The sequence below is a fragment of the Penaeus japonicus genome, unplaced genomic scaffold (genome assembly GCF_977035675.1).
Source record: "Penaeus japonicus unplaced genomic scaffold, GWHDUDI00000001_assembly GWHDUDI00000041, whole genome shotgun sequence".
NCBI classification, from domain to species: Eukaryota; Metazoa; Arthropoda; class Malacostraca; order Decapoda; family Penaeidae; genus Penaeus; species Penaeus japonicus.
In genome coordinates, this window is record NW_028234443.1 from 2,428,525 (window position 1) to 2,451,986 (window position 23,462).

The 23,462-nt window shown below is 49.5% G+C and overlaps 1 protein-coding gene across 7 annotated transcripts in view; it reads left to right on the top strand.

The window, feature by feature from the left end:
• Window positions 1–23,462, top strand: part of LOC122253907 (uncharacterized) — a 203,310-nt gene that overhangs the window by 126,774 nt on the left and 53,074 nt on the right. For all 7 annotated transcript variants that reach the window (XM_086534655.1, XM_086534653.1, XM_086534654.1 and 4 more), the window contains one exon: window positions 1,103–1,175. In XM_086534655.1, the coding sequence (XP_086390781.1) occupies window positions 1,103–1,175 (73 nt within the window). The remainder of the gene's footprint in view (window positions 1–1,102; window positions 1,176–23,462) is intronic.

The following is a 23,462-nucleotide window of genomic DNA, read 5'->3' on the forward strand; positions in this document are numbered from 1 at the left end:
CGCCTACCGTTGATTGGAAAACAAACAAAACAAAACCAGCGAGCGATCTCTTGCGTCAGAACATTTCGCAACAACTCCCCTAATTACTTTCCGCGGGCAATCAAGCCACCTCATTTAGTGTCCTTTTATTAGGAGTTAATTAGGCACAAATTTGTCCGCATCTGTGAGCAGCAACGACGCAGATAATCAGTTAAGTCATCAAAGGTCGGGGCGAGATTGATGTAACGTTTATGCAAATTTATCGTATGGCGAGCAAGTGCAGATGGCTAATGGAGCGAGACGCCAGCCAGCCAGCCAGCCAGTCAGCCGCGCGCCGTAGCGATCGGGAAATGCCGAATCGAGCTTGTTTTTATTTTTTATGTTGAAATACTTTTTTTTTGGTGACGTGTTAATTCGGTAGTTTTTTTATTATGGTTCTTTTTTTTTTTTTTTTTTTTTTTGGTGACGTGTTAATTCGTTGTTGTTTTTTTATGGTTTAGTTGTTTTGTTGTTGTTGTTTTTTGGTGACGTGTTAATTTGGTTGTTTTGTTTTGTTATTATGGTTTATTTTTTTATTTATTTTTTTTTTTTTGTGACGTGTTAATTCGGTTGTTGTTGTTTTTGTTATTATTGTTTAGTTGTTTTTGTTATTGTTGTTGTTTTGGTGACGTGTTAATTCGGTTTTTTTTTTATCATGGTTTAGTTTTTTTTTTTTTGGTGACGTGTTAATTCGGTTGTTGTTGTTTTTTTGTTATTATGGTTTAGTTGTTTTTGTTGTTGTTGTTGATCATCCTTGCAAGATTGGTCAATGGCCAGCCAGGCACCTTTCGCGTCTGTATAGAGCATGGTAGTGTAGTCTGTTGCCTTGCACTTTTGTCGTATAATTAACCTTGTAGTATTTATATACGTCTGAAACACAGACTGATTATCGTGTCCATATATCATTCTTTCATATCAAAAAAAAAAAAAAAAAAACACCTTGATTATACCTGTGGAAATATACATACATTAGAAATGGCATTATCTGAACATATCATTAATGAATGAATTCATGCAATTACACATGCAAAACCGTCTCTATCGATCCTGTCAATAACACGTGTATCTCTTTCTTTCCGAACAGCTGTACGAACTCAGTGATGACATGAAGAGGAAAGAGTTTCTGGACGAGCTTTTCTCGTTCATGCAGAAGAGAGGTGAGTACCCGCGACCACGCCCACGCTCCGTGTCTGCCCCTCGGGTCGGGTTGACATGATCTGTGTTTGGTGTTTGTTTTCGTTTTTGTTGTGGTGTGTTGTTGTTATATGTATGTGTGTGTGTGTGTGTTTGTATATATGTATGTGTGTATATATATATATATATATATATATATATATATATATATATATATATATATACATAATATATATATATATATATATATATATATATACATAAATATATATATATATATGTATATATATATATATATATATATATATATATATATATATATATATATATATATATATATAATGTGTGTGTGTGTTTTATTTATTTATTTATTTATTGATAAAATGTTTTTGGCATTTTTATTTTTATTTTTTATTTATTTTCCTTCTATTATTGTTATTGTTTGTTCTTTTTTCCTACTTTTATTGTTTTTAGGATAGATAGGTTTAAAAAAAGGAAGGTGTTAATACGCTAAAAACAGCGGAATATGCAAGAGGAATAAGGAGAGGGAGAGGGAGAGGGAGAGGAAGGGGAAAGAGAGGAAGAAGATGCAGAATGAGTAGGAGTGTAAGAAGAGGAAGAGAGGGAGAAGGATAGGAAGAAGAGGGAAAGGGAGAGGGAAAAGGAGATGGAGATGGAGAAGATAAAGGAGGGAAAGTGAGGGTTAGAGAATATTCCAGATTTCCCACTTGACTCATTTCGGGAATCTTATTCACCTTCAGCTTCCTAGATTTTAGAATTAGGATTTTATTTTTCAAAGGAATTTAGGATTTCTTGTAATTCGCATTCGATATTGGTTCATCAAGTCTCTTTCTATATCTCTCTCTCTCTTCCTTTCTCCATCTCTCTTTCGCTCTCTCTCCCTCCCTTCCTCTCTCTCACCCTCCCTCCCTCCCTCCCTTTCCCACTTCCACTCCCTCTCCCTCTCCCACTCCCCCTCTCCTTCCTCTCCCTCTCTCCCTCCTTCCCTCTCTCCCTCCCTCTCTCCCTCCCTCCCTCACCCACTCCCACTCCCTCCCTCTCCTTCCCTCTCTCTGTTCCTAGTTCCGATCTTGCAATTGCTAGCGTGAGATGTTGCAGGCCCGAGCTTCTCCTCTTCGGCCCAGCGATGCCTGATGAAGTAGAGGTCATACGTATCCTTGTCGGGTTCGGCATCCAGGAGAAGCCTTACGACGCGGCATATAACCTGGTTACACTTAAGAGCCTTAATACTGTGTCTATGTTAAGACGGACCCTCCCACTCTCTCTCTCTCATTTTCTTTCTCTCTTTCTCTATCTAATTTTCTTTTTCTTTTTCTTTTTCTGTTTTTCTTTCTGTTTTTCTGTTTTTCTCTCCCTGACGCTGTCTTTTTCGTTCTTTCTCTCTCTCATTCTCATTCTCTCTCTCACTCTCATTCTCTCTCTCACTCTCTCTCTCTCTCTCTCTCTCTCTCTCTCTCTCTCTCTCTCTCTCTCTCTCTCTCTCTCTCTCTCTCTCTCTCTCTTTCCCCTCCCTTCCTCCTTTTCTCCTCCTTCTCCCTCCCTCCGTCTTTAACCCTCCCTCCCTTTTCAACCCTCTCTCTTAATCCCTCCTTCCCTCTCTTCTTATTCTAATTCTCTAATCCTTTTCCTCTCCTTACTCTAGCCGTATGCTTCAATCGGCCTCGCCTTTTGTTTCTCCGTATTACGACATCCGGGTACTTCTACATCTCTCTCTCTCTCTCTCTCTCTCTCTCTCTCTCTCTCTCTCTCTCTCTCTCTCTCTCTCTCTCTCTCTCTCTCTCTCTCTTGATTCTTCCCCATTTTCGATAATTCTCTTGATTTTTCCCCTCCCGTTTTTTTCTATAATTATTTTGGTATACTTGGAATAGAGGAATAGAGTGGTAAGGAGGGAGAGAGAAAAGGAAAGGGAAAGAGAGAGAGACAGAGACAGAAAGAGAGAGAGAGAGAGAGAGAGAGAGAGAGAACGAGAGAACGAGAGAAAGAGAGAGAGAGAGAAAATGGCGGAATCTAATATATTTAGCCTTTAGCATTTTACGTCATTGGCGGAGACTAACGAGATAACCCCCCCTCCCCCCTCTTTCCCCCTCGACCCCCAATCCGCCCCCCATCTCCCCCACATGGCTTAATACAAGCTGATTATTTACTCCTCCCGCTTACCCCCTCCCTACCCCCTACCCCTGAAGCTCATCTTTCAGAACGTAGAAAAAGGTTTAGTTCAGAGTTATGTTATGTATATTTCTTCTCGTTATCATTGTTACCATCATTGTTATTATCATTATTATTATCATTATTATTATTATTACTAACATTAGCAATACTATTATTATTGTTATTATTATTATTATTATTATTATTATTGTTATTGTTATTGTTATTGTTATTGTTATTATTATTATTATTATTATTATTACTACTACTACTACTACTACTACTACTACTACTACTACTACTACTTTTGCTAACACTACCACTACTACTACTACTACTATTATTATTATTGTTATCATTACAACAACAACAACTACTACTACTACTACTATCACTACTATTATTACTACCACTAGTACTATTATTATGAATATCATTATTATGAATATTATTATTATTATTATTTACATTCTGTTATTTTCATTTTTTCCCCCTAATATGATGGACTATCGATTATCACGAACCTGCAACATTCTATCGAGGAATTTCGAACGGGGTTGATGACCCGTCTTGCAGGGGCTCTTGAAATTCGAGACCTCTATTGCAAGAAGAAATGAGAGACGTCATTGCACTTCGATTCATGTCACTTATATGTCTGTCTGTATTCATGTCATCTATCTACACGCGAACACACGCATGGACATATACGTATACATTGTTGTATTTGTGTGTGTATATATGTAGATAGATAGATAGATATGCATTTGCAGATAAATACATATACATATATACATATAAGTATTCATATACATTTACATATACAAATATACATACATATGAAAATACATGTAAAAATACATACATACATACATATATATATATATATATATATATATATATATATATATATATATATATATATATATATATATATACATATACATATACATATACATATACATATACATATACACATATATACATATATGCATATACATATACATATACATATACATACACATTTACATCTTCATCTAATGTACCCCTTTCGTCTGACTCAAGATTGCACCATATTGCAAAAGAACGAAATGCAAATTACTATAATCACCGTGTCGTACTTAATTTTATCTTATTTATTTGTTATAAACTTTTTGCTTTATATTTTAAAAACCGATTATTATGTCTTGTGGTTTTGAACTCTCTCTCCCTCTCCTTCCCTCTTCTTCTCCTTCCCTCCTTTCCTCCCTCCCTCCTTTCCTTCTCCCTCCCTCCTTTCCCTTCCCGCCTCTCCATCTCTCTCCCTCCCTCCTTTCCCTCTTCCTCCCGCTTCTCCATTTCTGTCCCTCCCTCCTCTCCTTCCCCCTCCCTCCTTTTCTCTCTCTCCCCTCCCTCTCCGTCCCGCCTCTCCATCTCTCTCCCTCCCTCCTCTCCTTCTCCCTCCCTCCTTTCCCTTTCCCTCCCACTCCCCTCTCTCCCATCCCCTTACCTCTCCCTCTTTCCCTCCCCCTTCCCCTAAACACACATACACCTACCGTAGCACCATACCCTCCTCCCCTCCTCCCCTCTCCCCCGGCTGGCAGGCTCGGGTGTCACGATATGAAATTTCCGCTGCCGTGTCAGGTCGTGACACTAACAAATAACGTGCCGGGTGGAGGCGTAGAGTTACACGGCAAAACTCCCGAAGGTGAAGTGTGTGCACGCCCCGGGGTGGGAGTGGGGGGTGGGGGGATGGGGGTGGGGGTGGAGATGGGGGAGAGGGGGAGGGGGGATAGAAATGTCGTTCGTTTCAGGTCTGGTCTTGTTTTCATTTTGATCGAATAGAATCGATTGGGGGTCATGTCAGTTGTGATTAGATAGAACAGGTTGTGGTCATGTCAGATCAAGTCAAATAGAGAGATGGTTGTCATGTCAGTTCAGATCGAACAGAGAGGCGGTAGTCATGTTATTAATCAAGATTGAGTCAGAATAGGCTGCAGTCATGTCATCTAAGTTCCCAACAAACAAGACTCCAGCAATGCCAAATTAACTCCGAGCAGAACAGACCGCGGTCAAGTCAACCAAACTCAACCATGAATAGACAACAGTCATGTCAGTTAAGTTGTTTCAGACCCGTAGCCATTAATTCCAGAAGAAGAAGACGAAGAAGAAGAAATAAAAAAAAACGTGTGTGGGCTGCGAGGGAATTTACCAAAGGGAAGGATACCAGATGCACAATTATGGACACCAGGACCCGCTTCCTCGCCCGTAAAACTAAACGCAGACGGTTGCAAGGGCTGGTGCCACTCGGAGGGTCGAGGAGCCGCGTCGGGAGGGCGCAAGAAGGGGGTAACGGAAGACGCACACGCACGCACACACACACACACACGCACACGCACACGCACACGCACACGCACACGCACACGCACACGCACACGCACACGCACGCACACACACACACACACACACACACACACACACACACATATATATATATATATATATATATATATATATATATATATATATATATATCATATGCGCATACACATAGGCATAGGTATATCCACATATATACAGATATTCTAACAGGTGAGGGCAGTAGATACAGATTAGACAACACACGCACACATATACATACACATTCATCCACATCCATATCCATCCATCCAACAGCCGTCTCTTTCTCTCACTCTCTCTCTCTCTCCCCCCCTCCCTCCCCCCTCCCCTCTCTCTCCCCCCTCCCTCTCCCCTCTCTCTCTCTCCCTCCCTCCCCCCTCCCTCCCTCCCTCCCTCCCTCCCCCTCCTCTCCCCCCTCTCCTTTCTCTCCTCTCTCTCTCTCTCCCTCTCTCTCTCCCTCTCCCCATCTCTCTCCCTCTCTCCCTCCCTCCCTCCCTCCCTCCCTCCTCTCCCCCCTCTCCCTTTCTCTCTCTCTCTCTCTCTCTCTCTCTCTCTCTCTCTCTCTCTCTCTCTCTCTCTCTCCCTCTCTCCCTCCCCCTCCCCCTCTCTCTCTCCCCCCTCCCCCTCTCTCTCTCTCTCTCTCTCTCTCTCTCTCTCTCTCTCTCTCTCTCTCTCTCTCTCTCTCTCTCTCACATCATACAATTCCGCTTGAGTCGAGTATCTGCGTCGGCGATCTCGGGCGCTTGTGTCGGTCGGTTCGGTTCGGTCGGTTCGGTCGGTTCGGTCGGGGTCGCTCGCTCGCTCGCTCAAGTAGCTTCCGAACTAGATTTATGGTATGGGAATAAGAGGCGAGATTTTAATGGCGTCTGTGTGGGGGGGGGGAGAGGGGGAAGGGAGAGAGGGAGGGGAGAGGGGGAAGGGGAGATGTGTGAGGGGGTATGGGGAGGGAGAGAGGGGGAGAGGGAGAGGGAGAGGGAGAGGGGGGATGGGGAGGGGGGTTAAGATTCGAGTTTTGTGGCGAGAGAGATTGGGTGAGATAGCAGTTAGCGAGTCAATCATGGGGGGAGGGGGGAGGGGGTAGGAATCGGAGATGGAGTGGATTTTTTTTTTCTCTTTCTCTCTCTCTTTGTTTTATTTATTTATTTATTTATATATTTATTTTATTAGGATCTTGGGGAGGGGGCGAATGCAAACTGAGTCGGATATGATAAGAGTAAATAAAGGTTGATTTACCTCCCGAAGCAAATGGTGAGGAGGGGCGGGTGATGAAGAGTCGGGGGTAGGGGGCGGGGGGTGGGGGTTGGGGTTGTGTGGGGCGCATGGGGTGGGGGGTGGGAGGCAGGGGGCAGGGGGCAGGGTGCGGGGAGGCTGCTGCCAGGGAAGGTGGCGAGGGAGCCAGCCAGCATCACGGGGTACTTGTGTGCACCCTGCAATTTGGTATCAATAAAAATGGAGCCAGCGTTGGATAATTTCACCCAGGCCGGGATAATTGCCACACGGGCCCTGCAACACCCGACCCGACCGCAGATTCCCCCCCTCCTCCCACCCCACCCACCCCCACCTCATGCCAACCCCTCTCCTCACCTTCCCTCCCCCCCATATGCCTGTCCCTTCCACCCATTCCCTTCCACTCGTCCACCCGCCCACCGGACCTCCTTCCACCGCCCATCTTGCAACCGCCCGACGCCTCTCCTTGGGACTGCAGGAGCGAAGGAAAGCGAGAGGGTGGGGGTGGGGGGGGTGGGACAGAGGTCATGTAACGAGTGACAGGGGTCGGAAGGGGTAGCTAGCGAGTGACAAGTAGATGTGAGTGACAGTGGATGAGAAGGGGGCAGCCAGTGACAGGGGATAGTTAGAAGGGGCAGCCAGTGAGGAATGGGGGTTAGAAGGGGCAGCCAGCGAGTGACAGGGGATAGTTAGAAGGGGCAGCCAACGTGTTACAGGGGTTAAGAAAGACAGCCAGCGAGTGACAGGGGCAAATAAAGACAGCCAGCGAGTGACAGGGGCAAGTAAAGACAGCCAGCGAGTGACAGGGGCAAGTAAAGACAGCCAGCGAGTGACAGGGGCAAGTAAAGACAGCCAGCGAGTGACAGGGGCAAGTAAAGACAGCCAGCGAGTGACAGGGGCAAGTAAAGACAGCCAGCGAGTGACAGGGGCAAGTAAAGACAGCCAGCGAGTGACCGGGCAATAAAAGACACCACGATGACGGCAAAAAACAGCCACGAGTACAGCAATTAAACACACAGTACAGGGCAAGCAAAACAACCACATACACAATAAAGAACACCAGCGGTGACAGCAATAAAGACACCACGATGACAGGCAATAAAAGACACCGGAGCGAGTGACAGGGGCAAGTAAAGACAGCCAGCGAGTGACAGGGGCAAGTAAAGACAGCCAGCGAGTGACAGGGGCAAGTAAAGACAGCCAGCGTGGGACAAGGAGCAGCAAGAGGATATGGGCGGCGGCGACAAAGGCCTGCGACCTTCCGCGCGTTTACAGGGACACGACCTCGGCCTTCAGGAGTCCTCCGGGTGCGACGGGCCCAGCATCCTTCGTTCAGCATCCTTCGCTCATTACCACGGGCGGCGGACGGCGGACGGCGGCCCTCCCGACGTCCTCAGCCCAGGTGTGGTGAGGTTCCTCGGCCTCCCTCACGCCCTTTTTCTTTCTCTCCTTTTCTCGGGTTTCACCTGCTGTTTTTCTTTTCTCTTTCTCTTCATTGTCTGTTGTTCGCTCGTGGGGGCGTCTCTCTGTATCTGTCTTTATCTCTCTCTTGGTCTTTCTCTCTCTCTCTCTCTCTCTCTCTCTCTCTCTCTCTCTCTCTCTCTCTCTCTCTCTCTCTCTCTCTCTCTCTCTCTCTCTCTCTCTCTCTCTCTCATTCTTACTACCTCCCCTCCTCTCTTCCTCCCTCCCCCACCCTCTCCCTCTCCCCTCCCACCCTCTCCCTCCCCCTCTCCCTCACCCCCTCCCTCCCCTCCTTCCCTTCCTCCCTCACCCTCCCTCTCCCTCTCCCTCTCCCTCTCCCTCTCCAAATGTGCTACACCGGGTGCCCGCTGAACCGTGGAGCGACTCACGGGGATCCGTTCCTTGTTGTCGGGTAGAATGAGTGAAGTTGAAAAATTCGCGAACGTAATGGCGACATTTGTCTGTTTTCCTAACAAGTCCCGACTTCATATTTGGATGATTATGTGTTCCTTTATTACTCGGACATGATTAATATTGCATGTTGCGCGCGGGGACTCCGACTCTTATGCAACCCGGCCGGAGAGGCGATTATGACGCGGCGCTTATCCCCGCTGCATGTCTACTGTTTTGCCACTTTGCATAATCATTCGCGGATTGTGACCGTGCTGAGCTGAGCGGAGCGCTGTGCGTGGAGCTTGGCCGGAGATCGGCCTTTGCGTTACGTATGGCCGCTGCCTCCTGCTGGGGATGGGGAGAGGGAGGAGAGAGGGAGAGGGAGAGATGGAGGAGGAGGAGGAGAGAGGAGAGAGGGAGGGAGAAGGAGGGGAGAGGGAGGAGGAGGAGAGAGGGAGAGGGAGAGGGAGAGGGAGGAGGAGGAGAGGAAGGAGGAGGTGAGAGGGAGAGGTTGGAGGAGGAGAGTGAGGGAGGAGGAGAGAGGGAGAGGAGGAGGAGAGAGGTAGTGGGAGAATGGGAGAGGGTGGAGGAGAGAGGGAGAGGGAGAGGGAGGAGGAGGAGAATGGGAGAGGGAGTGAGCGAGAGAGGGATAAAAAGAAGGAGAAGGAGAGAGGGGGGAGGGAGGGAGATTGGGGGAGAAGGAGTATGTGAGTGAGTGAGTGTGAGGCGTGTGGCGCTTACACCTCTTCCCTCTTTTTTTTTGCCTCTGCAAGACGGGGAGTGGCCGTGCATGCCCTCTCGCCCGCTCCATTCATTGCAATAGCCAGGTTTTGCTTACAGCTTTACCCTCGATTATTTGGGGGCGCATTGCAACAAGGGAATTGCCTCTTCAGTGGAGGAGTTTGCACTTCGACGCGCGAGGGAATCTGCTCCGAGCCGCGTGTCGACGTAGGATATTAGGCGTGTCAAGCGGAGAGAGCAAAAGGCCCTCGTACCTGGCGAAGCGATTGTGCGGAGGAGGGAGTCGCCGGGCCGGGCCGCGCCTCGTGATGGCGGGGCCGCGGCGTGATTGATAATTGAGTGGAGTCGATATCATGTCTTATATCCGCCATAAATTAAGATGGACAAGGCGCGGGAGAGGCGGCGTGGGGTGGGTGTGCGGAGCGGAGGCCGCGCGCACGCGAGCCTCGTCCTTCGGCCGCCGCGGCGCTGGGGTTAGAATCGCGTGCTCTGGAGGCCGATGGGCATGGCACGGGAAAGTGGGCTTCACGGAGAGGCGCGGAAGGGCGCTTTTCGGGTGCGGGAGCGGGGTTCCCGGGGCGCGAGGGCCGCGGGGGGCGGCAGGCCGTGCAATGTGCCTGGTGGGGGGCGAGGGCGGGGGGCCGCAGCGTCATGCCTGTTGTGGGGTTACGTCTATATCCCTCGTGCATCACATTATTTCATATAAATTTCTCACGTTGACTCGGGACAGAAACAAACTGGTGAAAAGGGGTGACTATGATAAAGCAGCGATGGGGTCGTCGAGCAGGAGAGAAAATACTCCATTGGAAAATCTTTTTGGTCCTTTTTAACTCGCGTCGACTCCAGGGAAACGCATGGCATGATATGAGTTTATGAGTAAATGGCATGTAGGCTCGTTTATGCGCTCGGCTTTACAGGTCACATAAATCCCCCCCCGTGACCTGACCTGACCTCCGGCACTTGAACTACCAAGCTCTCCCTCGCTTCCTCAGAAGTACACCTTGTTTGTTTATTTAGTCGCCTCAACCGACCCGAACAAGTGTATGATTTCGTCAAATATTTTCACCTCGTCGTGTTTACTCTTAAGGTGGGCGGGGTCATACCTCCGCGTTAAGTTTAACCCATTTTTCGAATGCTTACGCCCACCCCTCTCTTCGCTCTCGTTCCCTTTCGGCGTGGGCGGTCTGAGAGAGAGGGAGGGAACTGGGGGAAGAGGGAGATATAGAGGGAGGGAGGGAGATAGGGAGAGAGAGAGGAAGAGAGGGAGGGAGAGAGAAAGAGAGAGAGAGAGAGAGAGAGAGAGAGAGAGAGAGAGAGAGAGAGAGAGAGAGAGAGAGAGAGAGAGAGAAAGAGAGAGAGAAAGAAAGAGAGTTAGAGAGTTAGAGAGTTAGAGTGGGTGGGCGGCCCTGATTATTTCCATAGAATGCCACGCCAGTCACGACTTTTTGGGTGGCATGAGGAGAGAGGCATCCACATGACAAGACCCGTTAGAGGCTGTCACTCCAATTCCATCCTGGCATTGTCTTATGTGGAAGAGCTCACTAACTTTATTTATTTATTTATTATTTTTTTTTTTCTTCGAGATTGTGAATAGCTTTGCCGACGCATTATAATATCTTACCAAGTTGGTCACGATCACTTATATTATATAGTATATATTATAGTATAGGTTCCATATGAATTACTTGCGTGCCGAGGCATTGTCGAGACGCCCTCTAGCCTGTGGCACTACACGAACGACCTGAAGGACGACACAGCGAGAGTCGTCCATCAGCGACAAGACGACCTGAAGAAGCAAATGTTTTCCTCCGCGAGTGTGTTTACTGTGCGGGAGGGACGACGCTCTGTTTGCTGGGCGGCCCCGACCCACCCTCGCCCACCCAGCCCACCAACCCTGCCCCTGTAACCCCTTAGCCTGGCCCGACCCTCCTCTCTTTAGCAAACGTTGCGAATCCCCCTCCCCCCCTACTTCCATCCCTTCTCCCCTCCATCCCTCCCCTTCCCATCACCTGTACCCTTCCCTCCCCCCCTCACCTGTACCCTTCCCTCCATCCCTTCCTTCACCTTCCCTCCCTCCCCTTCCCATCACCTGTACCCTTTCCTCCCTCCCTCCCACCCCTCACCTTCCCTCCATCCCCTCCCCCTCCCTCCCTCCCCTCCATCCTTCCCTCACCTGTACCCTTCCCTCCATCCATCCCTCCCTCCCTCCCTCCCCTCACCTGTACCCTTCCCTCCTTCCCCCTCCCCCTCCTCCCCCCCTCCCCCCCAGCCTGGCATACGGGTACGTACTTACGATCTACTTCCTGTCTTCCCCCTTCCCCCTTCCCCCTTCCCCCGCGTGTGAGGTTTATGTACACTGCATTGGGGGAACCTGCCTCCTCTTTTGGCGTGTCTTGCTTGGCCACGCTGTCTTGTCTTGTCTTCTTGTCTTGTCTTGTCTTGTCTTGTCCGTTTCCCCTTTGGAATTCTCTCCTGGGTGTGAATTTGTCGTGTTTGATGTTTGTTTGTTTTTTTAATAAGAGGGGGGGGGGGTTATATTGTTAGTGGTGGTATTAATGGTGATGATGATGATAATCAATAATCAATGATAGTTATAATGATAATGATAACGATTATGATAATGATAGAAATATAATAATGATAATGATAATGATAACGATTATGATGATGATAGAAATGAGTATGATAACTGTTGTTGTTCTATAATCATTATATCGTTATTAATATTGTTTATATTATTTTCGTTAGTTCTATTATTCTCATCATTGTTACATTTTTTTTTCTTAGGGGTCTTTGGCCGCAAAGAATAACTTCCACGTCACGACCATTCAAACTGTTATCAGCCGAGTATCGCAAATGTTCTATCACGACCCCTCCCCCCTCCTCCCCCTTCCCTCCCTCCCTTCCCCCCCCTCCGCCCTTCCACCACATACGGGGGGGACCGACCACCTCAACTCACATCTATTATTGTGAGAGTTTAGTTAATTTCGCCTAATGATACCGCACACGCTGATTAGAGCCGAGGTAATGACACGGATTGGAGAAGGAAGACAAAGTCCCAAAGAATTGGTCTTTGGGCCGTCGTCAGGCTGGCAGATTCTCTCTCTCTCTCTCTCTCTCTCTCTCTCTCTCTCTCTCTCTCTCTCTCTCTCTCTCTCTCTCTCTCTCTCTCTCTCTCTCTCTCTCTCTCTCTCTCACTCGTCAGGGAGAACGTTAGGATTTCTGTGCGGGTTACATGACCATTGGCCATAATGCACCGGCGCCCATGTGATTTGTAGAATGATTGTAGTAATTCCGACACAATTTAATTTGCATATATTGGTCATTTTCATGGTTAATGTCGGTTCACGAGTGTGTGTAGCGTGAGAGCTGGCAGGTAAGTGGCGGCGGAGCGAGAGCTGGCCGCGAGGGTGCCAGGCTCCGCCCCCCGCCGGGCTTGGCTCCTCCCCCCGCGACGCAAGCCCCGCCCCCCGCCTCGTAAACCTTGGCCTGCGGTTGGGGTCGAGATGGACCAACATTCAAATACCAAATTAAATTGTTCTCGGCGTTTCCTACAGGGCAAGAAGCGTTTTCTATTTGAGATGGATGAGTCCGGCGTTTATTTCGGGGCGACGGGGAAGGGCGGTGAGCGATGGCTTTTGGGACGATCGGCTCCGCGGCCGCCGAGCGAAGTCGGACGCCGCGCATTCGGACGTTTTCCAAACTGTTTTGTTATTTCCTGCGGTCGCTTTTATTTCGGCCTCGGATGTCGAGGGGACCAACATGGCCGGAATAAAAACGCTTGCTTGGTCACGCTGTCTTTAAGGATCTGCCCCCTACCTTTTCTGATTGGCTGTCTCTGTCTGTCTCTCTCTCTCTCTCTCTCTCTCTCTCTCTCTCTCTCTCTCTCTCTCTCTCTCTCTCTCTCTCTCTCTCTCTCTCTCTCTCTCTCTCTCTCTCTCTCTCTCTCTCTCTGTCTCATATTGTCTCATACTGTCTCTCTATGTCTCATATTCTCTCTCTCTCTCTCATTGCCTCTCTCTCTCTGTCTCATATTGTCTCTCTCTCTCCCTCTCTCTCTCTCTCTGTCTCATATTGTATCTCTTTCTCATATTCCCTCTCTCTCTCTCTGTCTCATATTGTCTCATACTGTCTCTCTATGTCTCATATTCTCTCTCTCTCTCTCTCATTGCCTCTCTCTCTCTGTCTCATATTGTCTCTCTCTCTCCCTCTCTCTCTCTGTATGTCTCATATTGTATCTCTTTCTCATTTTCTCTCTCTCTCTCTCTCTCTCTCTCTCTCTCTGTCTCTCTCTCTCTCATTGCCTCTCTCTCTCTGTCTCATATTGTCTCTCTCTCTCCCTCTCCCTCTCTCTCTCTCAGCCCATCATTGACCGTGGTCTAAAGTGCCTTCCTAAGGTTGTAGAAGACAGTCTTGGAGGGGGTTGGGGGGAGGGGGGTGGAGGAGGGAGAGAAAGTAGGGGGGTAGGAGGAGGAGGGGAGGGGGGGTCGTCAAAGGTAGAAAGAAACAAAAGAACAGATTAAGGATCAATAATTTCCCGCCGGCGCCCAGTGTCCATCGGGCCGCGGGTCATCGCCGAGTGGGCCCCGTCGGTATTGCGTAAGGGTTGGTCCGCATTAATGGCTTTAATTTAAGTTAATGATAGGGTAGCGCCGACCCCCCCTCCCCCCCTGCTGCGAGGACACTGCCGGACGCTGCAGGCCGCCCTCCTGCCGTGTGTCCCTCTAACGCCTCTTTTCCAGTGTCCTATTCGGCTCGTGGACACGTCGATACGTTTCCCCCACTTTGGTCTATTCTGCTTGTGGATGTGTCGACCGTGTGGATATGTTTCCCCCACTTTGGTCTATTCTGCTTGTGGATATGTCGAGTCGAATGGATATGTTTCCCCCACTTTGGTCTATCCTGCTCGTGGATATGTCGACCGTGGGGGTACATTTCCCCCACTTTGGTCTATTCGGTTTGTGGATATGTCGACCGTGTGGATATGTTTCCCCCACTTTGGTCTATTTGGTTTGTGGATATGTCGAGCCGAGTTGTGGATATGTTTCCTCCACTTTGGTCTATTCGGTTTGTGGATATGTCGAGCCGAGTTGTGGATATGTTTCCTCCACTTTGGTCTATTCGGTTTGTGGATATGTCGAGCCGAGTTGTGGATATGTTTCCTCCACTTTGGTCTATTCGGTTTGTGGATATGTCGACCGTGTGGATGTGTTTCCTCCACTTTGGTCTACTCTGCTTGTGGATATGTCGACCGTGTGGTGGATATGTTTCCCCCACTTTGGTCTACTCGGCTCGTGGATACGTTGAACCGTGTGGATGCATTCACCCTACCCGCTCTGACATTATTACAGGGGGTAGGGGGTTGAAGTATGTCATGTGGGTATGTGGATGTGGAACGGACATCCACATGGGCGAGCGGGTATTGAGCTGAGGTGTGTGGTTGCTAGGGTCAGCTATCTGGCGGTTGCTATGGGAAGTGGATATCATAATGAGAAAGGAGGGAAAGAAAGGAAGAAGAAAAAGGAGGAAGAAGGGAAGATACGAAGAAGGAGATAAGAGAGATTAGATGATAGCGAATTACTTGATATTAAGAAGATATAAGAAGTAAGAAATAAAGAAAAGAATGAAAGAAAAGAACTCGAATATTAAGAAATAAGTAAACGAGGAAAATTATAAGAAAGAAACGGGAAAAATATTAGGAAGGGAACAAGAAAACAGGGAACGGAGGAAAATGTATGACAAGTAAAACGAGAAAAGAACGGGGAGAGAAGGAATAACTAAAAAAAATAATTAAGAAAGGAAGAGAGGAAAAGAAAAAGGCAAAATACCCAGAAAAAAACTAATAAATAAAAAAAGACTCATTATAATATGTAAAGTAGGAGCAAAGAAAGTCCAGTCACATCTCCGTAATTATCTTCGACAACAACAACAACAAACAACAAAAAACGAACAACAAAAAAACAAAAACAAAAAAACTCGCGCATCTTAGCAGAGACGTTTTTGTTCAACGGCGAATGAGTTTGTTGAGCGACCTCGCTGCGAGTTCACATGTCAGCGATGCCGGCACTCGCGTAAGAACGGGAAATGTTGCAGGGGGAGGTAGGGGGTGTGTGGGGAGGGGGAGGTGGGATGGGGGGGAGGGGGGTTGAGTCGCCGCTCGACGTTCCTTCTCGCGCGGCCATTTGTCCGCGGGGCCCCGTGACGGCTCCCTTCGTCTCCGTCTTGGACATCTAATTAAACTTTTGCTCGGGTCCATGCATCTTGCACTTGTCGCTCTCTCTTTCTCTCTGTCGCTCTCTCTTTTTCTCTCTTTCTCTGTCGCTCGTTTTTTTTCTCTCTTTCTCTGTCGCTCTCTCTCTCTGTATCTCTCTCTCTCTCTCTCTCTCTCCCTCTATCTCTCCTCTTCCTCCCATCCCCTTCAGACCTCCCTTTATCCAATTCTATCCCTCCCTCCCTTCCCCTTTCTTCAGCCTCCCCCCTTCCTCTCTCTGCAGTCTTCCCCCTTCCTCTCCCTGTACCCCCCCCCTCCCCCATCCGCCTAAACACGCCCCAAAAATGCTTTTACTCACACGGCACACGCCCCTTTTCGCTCGCGTGTGAGAACCGCCCACTTCCACCTGGCATAATGCGAGGCGCCTGTCACTCAGCGAAAGCTCCCCCTTCTTCTGTGATTCCTCCGAAGCCCTTTCTGCTTTGTAGCTTTTTTTCTGTATCTATAGTTGTCTTGGTTAGAAAGATAGGAAGTGCATAGGTCTTATGGTGATTTTGTGCTTGCGTCATGATTTTGTTTTTGTTTTTATTTTCCTTCCCCTTTCCCTTTCTTTCTCTATGTCCTTTTCCCTCATTTCTCCATGTCCCCCTTTTCCCTCATTTCTCCGTTGCCCTCTTTCCCCTGCTCTTTTCTCTCCCTCTCCCTTCCTCTTCCCTTTTCTTCTCCTCTCCCTGTCCTACCTCTCCTTCCTCTCTCCCTGCCCTTTTCTCTTCCTTTCCCTCTCCTTCCCGTTTCTTTCACCTTCCTTCCCTCCCTTCTCCCTGGCCTTTTCTTTCCTTCCCCTTCCCCTGCCTCCCCCTCTTCCCTCGTCCTTCCCCTTCTCCCTACCCATCTCTCCCCTTCAACCTGCCCTTCCTCCCCCTTCTCCACCCCTTCCTCTCCCCTTCTCCACCCCCTTCTCTCCCCTTCCTCCCCCTTCTCCACCCCCTTCCTTCCCTCGTCCTTCCCCTTCTCCGTTCCCTTCCTCTCCCCCTTTTCACCCCCTTCTCTCCCCTCCCCCCCTTCTCTCCCCTTCCTCCCCCCTTCCTCTCCCTCAAGCCCAAATCGCCATAAACTCAAGAGCCATTGCGAGCGTTCCCAGATTCTCTTATTTATCTGAACCTTTTTCTTTTTTGGCCGAACCCCCCTTTCCCTCCCTCTACCCCCCCCCCCCCCTTTAACTTGTCTCCTGGGTTTTCCTCTTTCTCGTTGTTTTCTATATGTATGGTTTCTTGTTTTTTGTTTTGGTTCTTTCATTCCTGTTTTTGTTTTCATCCCTTTATTTTTTTCTCTCTTCTAGTCTTGTTTTTTGTTTTATATTCCTACGTTTTTATTTTTGTTTTTGTTTTCAGTCTCTGTGGTTTCTTGTTTTGTTTTTTTCGTTTTCTGTTTTGGTTCATTTTGTTTTGTTTTTTCTTTTCTAATACCCTCCCTCCCCTCCACCTCCTCTTCCTCCTCCTCCTTTTCCTCTGTTCCCTATTCCCTATACCAACTTCTCTGTCCCCTTCCACATGTCCTATCCAAATTCCTTGCCCCCCCCCCCTTTCCCTCCTCCGTGTCACCCTCCCCCCCTACGCCCCTTCCTTCCCTTCTTATCCCGTATTTAGATCATCCCCTATCCAGCTTCCTTGTCCCCCCTACCCCCTACCGTCTACCCTACCCCCCCATCACCCCCCCCTCTCCGTGATGGATATATCATCCTTAATCGTGACTCGAGCGACAACATCACGACGCGGACTCGACCCTCGGCCCAAATACGGCGCTGACGTTTGACGCCTGACGCCTGACACCTGACAGTGTCTCCGTCCGTCCCCCCGACCTCGGCTTCGGGATGCCTGCCGTCGGTATCCCCCCCGCCCACGACGTCTGTTCCGCCGTCGGGAAGTAGTCGGGCGGACTCTTTTAAGGGAGTGACAGTCGCGAGAGTGAGGGGGTTGGGGGCGGGGGGTGATGGCCGGATCGACGTAAGATCGACGCAGGATCGACGCAGGATCTGATGGTAGAGGCGGGGACCGTGCGTTTTTTTTTTTTTTTTTTTTTTTTATCCTAGGCCTCCTTACGGCTCGGCCTCTTGGGTTCTCCTGCGCGGGGGACTCGAGGGGATGGTGTCTCCTCTTTCTCTGCTGGTGCTTGGCAGGGCGTGAGGGCGTGGTGTAGACGACGTCGATGTGTGTGCGTGTGTGTGTGTGTGTTTTTGTGTGTGTGTGTGTGTGTGTTTATTTAACTGACGTGACCATTGACCATCGTATCTTGGGATTGTGTTCGGATGGAAAGGCGTGTTATGATTAACACACGAGGTGGATTTCGAACAATTCTTAATGCAAAGGGAAGGTGCGAATGTTGTGTGTGCAATGGCAGATCTTGTTAGCCATGCAATGTTGAAAAACGACCACAGGGATGATGCCAGGAGCGGACGGTATTTAGAGGGGCTTTAGGGTTGTCGTCTTTGTCGTCTTGCCGCAGCTTCAACAAGGTTTCCAACACCGCTTACTAGTTACCTTTGTACTATATCATGATTAACTAGACTAGCTAATTAGCTAATTGCACCTGAAAATGAACTGTTGTTATTCAATACAATGGCTCGACAGTCGAAGCGTCCTTTATACTCTCGATTTCAGCAAGATCATCCCGCCGCTGATGACACCAACCTGTTGACGCGGCAGATCATTTTCAAATCGGTCAGTCAGTCAATCGTCATGCTCGCTTGAGATGACTCTCTGCCACGCAAACAATGGCCACGCCCTTTGGCCATCCCCATAGGTCACGCGGGCGTCGGGCGAATCGCTTCCCTTCCAATCTCCCTCGACGACCCGCGCGGCCACCTGGAAACGGCCCTCTGGTCGTGTCCCGTCTGTGTCCTATTAATTGATGTTCCGATCAGTCAATTACGGGCGATGATCCCCGCGGTGTCTCATGCATTATTCCGAGAGGCCGAGCGGAGGCGCGTTCCCACGAGGCGCAGGTCGGAGGGTTTCCCCCCGCGGGGCGCCACCCCCGGAGGCCGTCGCGTCCTGCTAAGGAACGTATAATTTATAATTTATAATAAGACGGGCACGGGGGTTGGGGAGGAGGTAGGGAGGGAGGGGGGGTTCTCTCATCGATGGGGATTTGACATTTTTCTTCCCCTGGGTTAGGGTGGGTGGGGTGGGGTGGGGGGGATCTCGCCTTCCTACTATCCCCCCTTCCCCCTCCCCCTCTCCACCATCCCTCCCTCGGTGATTTTTATCTCCGTGTATTTGCCTTTGCCTATCACCTTCACAGCCTGGTACCTCTTCTCCCGCTCGGGGGAAAATGGCGTTTAAATGAACGTATGATTTATCATGGATGATAAGGCGGGGGAGGGGGTGGGGGAGAGGACGGGAGGGGAGGGGGGGACTCTCTCACCTTAAAGGAATTGACATTTTTCTTCCTCTCTGCGATCGTACTCCCCCTCCCCTCCCCTCCCCTCCCCTCCCCGCACATCCCCCCTCTCCTCTTAGTGATTTTTATCTCCGTCTCCATCTGTTTACCTTCCTCGCTGTCAGCTTCACAGCCTGGAACCTTTTCTTTCGTTCTCCAAAAAGGAAAAAAAAAAGAAAAAGAAAATGAAAAGTAACTCGCGCGCGTGAGATGTCATTGAAAGGGAAGGAACGGGATGGGACGGGTCACATCGAGGGGGGGGAGGGGGTGTCCCGTATGGGGAATCTCCTGTCCAGGGGCATGAAGCAACATCAGGGACACAGGGACACAGGGACGGGCGAGGGATCTTAGTATCCTACCTGGCGGGGGTTGCTCGGTTTGGGGAAGACGGAAGAAGGGGAGACATGGAGGAGATGGGGGAAGGAGAGAGGGAGAGGTAGAGAGAGAGGGAGAGGAAGAGGGAGAGGGAGAGACAGAGAGAGAGACAGAGAGAGATAGGGAAGGGAGAAAGAGAGGGAGAGTAAGGGCGAGAGAGAGCGAGAAAAAGGGAGAGAGAGAGAGAGAGAACGAGAGAAAGGGAGAGAGAGAACGAGAGAAAGGGAGAGAGAGAGCGAGAGAAAGATAAATATATATATATAGAGAGAGATAAATAGAGAGAGAGGAAGGGAGAGAGATAGATAAATATATAGAGAGAAAGAGTGACGCTTCCAGTTATCTGCGGGAGGAATGCGAGGACGACGCATCACCTCCGCCAGGGTCCTGCGCTGGTCACCCTGTGCCACGCCCTCACGCCCATCCTGCCCTCCGGAACCGGTTATGGCGACCTCCTGGGCAATCGTAATAAAGTCTGGCGGCGGGAAGAAGTGTCAAAATAGGAAAGGCCTCTCCCTCCCTCCCTCCCTCCCTTCCTCTGTGCTCTCTTCCTCCCCACCTTCCCTCCTCACCTTCCCTCCCTTCCCATTCTTGTATCTCTTCTCTCCCCTCCCTGCCTTCCCTCCCTCCCTCCACTCCACTACTCTCCACTTTCGTCCCTCCACTCCACTACACTCCACTTTCGTCCCTCCCTCCCTCACTCACTCCTCTTTCGTCTCCCCCTCTTCATCCTTCCCTCCCCTCTTCCACTCCCCCTCCCTCCCCTCCCCTCCCCTCCCCTCCCCTCCTCTCTCCCTCCCCCCTCCCCTCTTTATCCTCCCCTACCTTCCCTTTCCTCCCTACCTTCCCTCCCTCCCTCCCTTCCCCACCTTCCCCGTCTTCCCACCTCCGGCGATCGAGGTAATGAGAATCAGCGTTTAATTACGAGACGTTCCCAAGAGGTTGACGAAGTATTTTTATGGATTCTAATTTTTTTTTTTTTTTTCGGTCGATTTGGATTTTTTTTTCTTTTTCTCTCGCTTTCTCTCTCTCTCTCTCTCTCTCTCTCTCTCTCTCTCTCTCTCTCTCTCTCTCTCTGACTCGTGAAGATTTGTTTTCGATTTTTTTATATTTTTTGTCTATTTTTAAATCCATATTTGGCTTTCCATCGTTTAATCTATTCCTCAGTCTGTTTATGTATCGATCGATAAGTCTGCCCATGTATCTTTCGGTAAGTCTGTTTGTATCCATATTAGTATTTATTTTGTGTTTTCCTCCCATACTTCCCTTCCGTTACATCAACCTCCTTCCTTACTCCTCCTTCCTCCTTCCCCCTTCCCCCTTCTCCCTCTTCCTTCCCCCTCCTCCTTCCTCCCCCCTCTTCCTTCCCTTCCTCCTCCTCCTTCCCCCTCTTCCTTCCCTTCCTCCTTCCCCCTCTTCTCTCCCTTACTCCTCCCCCCTCTTCCTTCCCTTACTCCTCCCCCCTCTTCCTTCCCTTACTCCTCCTACCCCCCTCCTATTCCCCTCCCTCGCCACCCCTCCCCTGTTCCCGACCCGCGCATCCTCCACTGAAGGCACCCTTTCCCGACGATTAAAATAAACGCATGATATTCTCTCTCTCTCTCTCTCTCTCTCTCTCTCTCTCTCTCTCTCTCTCTCTCTCTCTCTCTCTCTCTCTCTCTCTCTCTCTCTCTCTCTCTCCCTCTCTCTCCCTCCCTCCCTCCCTCCTTCCCTCTCTCCCCCCCCCTCTCTCTCTCTGTCTCTCTCTTTCTCTCTCTCTCTGCGTCGGCTGATTGGGAGGGGGGAAAGGGGGGGAAAGGAGGTGGGGGATGGTAATAGGCCTAGGCTGTCTCGCTCCTCCTGAGAACTCCTTCGTGAGGGAAAAGGAAGTCCTTCGATGGGCGTGGTGTTTAGGGGGTGTGGGTGTGGGTGGGTGGGTGGGTGGGGGGTTAATTTGTCCTTGGCTCCGAGCTGTGGCGCCAATCACCTTGATTTTCGTTACGATGAAGTCATTCATTGATGATGAGGAGGAGAGAAAAAGAGAAGAAAATATATAAAGGAGGTGGAGATGCGTGGATGTTTGGAGGAATGATGAATGCGGTTGGGATCCTTGGTGGATAGGCCTAGGGCCGCGTGTGGACCGGAAATAGCTAGAGGTTGGGGGGGAGAGGGGACGGAGAGGGGGAGGGGGACGTTCGGGGATGCAGGCACCTGGTAGACCTATTTTACTCGCATCTTAACACGACATTTCATCTTACACTGCCGCGGTCTCTCCGGGGCTTCCGTAAGAGCATCAGCATGTACTACCGATAGGTTCTTGCTTTCCCGGTTCAGCAGACTGATTTCGTCATCGAAAATCTCAGCTCGGTTGATGCGTTTACTTGAGAGGTCTTGGTAACGTCTTAGAATTGTGTCATCTTACGTGCTGTCACACTTTACCATCAGGCTATTCGCGTACCATTACACTATACATCCAGACTATCCCATCATACTACATCACCACACGATACTACCTCACTACACCACACTATACTACCTCACTACACCACCACACCATACAATCACACTACACCACACCATACTACCTCACTACATCACACTATACTACCTCACTACACACTATTCTACCTCACTACGCCACCACACTATACTCACTACATTACACTGTACTACCTCACTACACCACCACACTATACTACCTCATCACACCACCACACTATACTCACTACACCACCACACTATACTACCTCATCACACCACCACACCATACAATCACTCTACACCACCACGCGTGCTACAACACACACCATCATCACACTATGCCACCACACTACACCACCACGTCTTCCGTCCCTGACCCCTCTTCCCTCACGACACGAAGGAGGAGGAAGAAGGATTGCGAAGGATATTGGAGCAAGGAAGCTGGCGTCTTCCTTGACAAGGAGATGCGACCTGAGCCAATCAGCTGGGCATGGAGTGCGTTGCCCCTTTTTCCCAATAGGAGTGGGATGGCTTTTATTTTTTTTCGGGTGGGTGTGGTAGGGGGAGGGGGTATATGTATGTGTGTGTGTGTGTGTGTGTGTGTGTGTGTGTGTGTATGTTTGTGTGTGTGTGTGTGTGTGTGTGTGTGTGTGTGTCTTTTGATAGTAAGATCGGAGAAAGGTGAGGAGGAGGAGAAGAAGAAGAAGAAAAAGAAGAAGAAAAAGACGAAGAAGATGAAGAAGAAAAAGACGACGACGAAGAAGAAGAAGAAGAAGAAGAAGAAGAAGTAGAAGACGAAGAAGAAGTAGTAGAAGAAGAAGAAGAAAGAAGACGAAGAAGAAGAAGAAGAAGAAGAAGAAGAAGAAGAAGTAGAAGACGAAGAAGAAGTAGTAGAAGAAGAAGAAGAAGAAGAAGAAGAAGAAAAAGAAGACGAAGAAGCAGAAGAAGAAAAAGCGAAGCAGCAGAAAGAAAGAAAGAAAAACCCGTATTGAGCAAGCCGAATGTCCTTCGCCGAAAGAATTCCTCCTTCTTCCCACTCTTCTTCCCTCCCTCCCTTCTTCCCTCTCTTCTTCCCTCCCTCCCTCCCTCCCTTCTTCCCTCTCTTCTTCCCTCCCTCCCTTCTTCCCTTCTTCCCTCTCTTCTTCCCTCCCTCCCTTCTTCCCTCTCTTCTTCCCTCTCTTCCCTCCCTCCCTCCCTCCCTCCCTCCCTCTCTTCCCTCCCTCTCTTCCCTCCCTCTCTTCCCTCCCTCTCTTCTTCCCTCCCTCCCTCCCTCCCTCCCTCCCTCCCTCCCTCCCTCCCTTCTTCCCTCCCTCCTTCCCTCCCTCCCTTCTTCCCTCCCTCCCTCCCTTCTTCCCTCCCTCCCTTCTTCCCTCCCTCCCTCTCTTCTTCCCTCCCTCCCTCCCTTCTTCCCTCCCTCTCTTCTTCCCTCCCTCCCTCCCTCCCTCCCTCCCTCCCTTCTTCC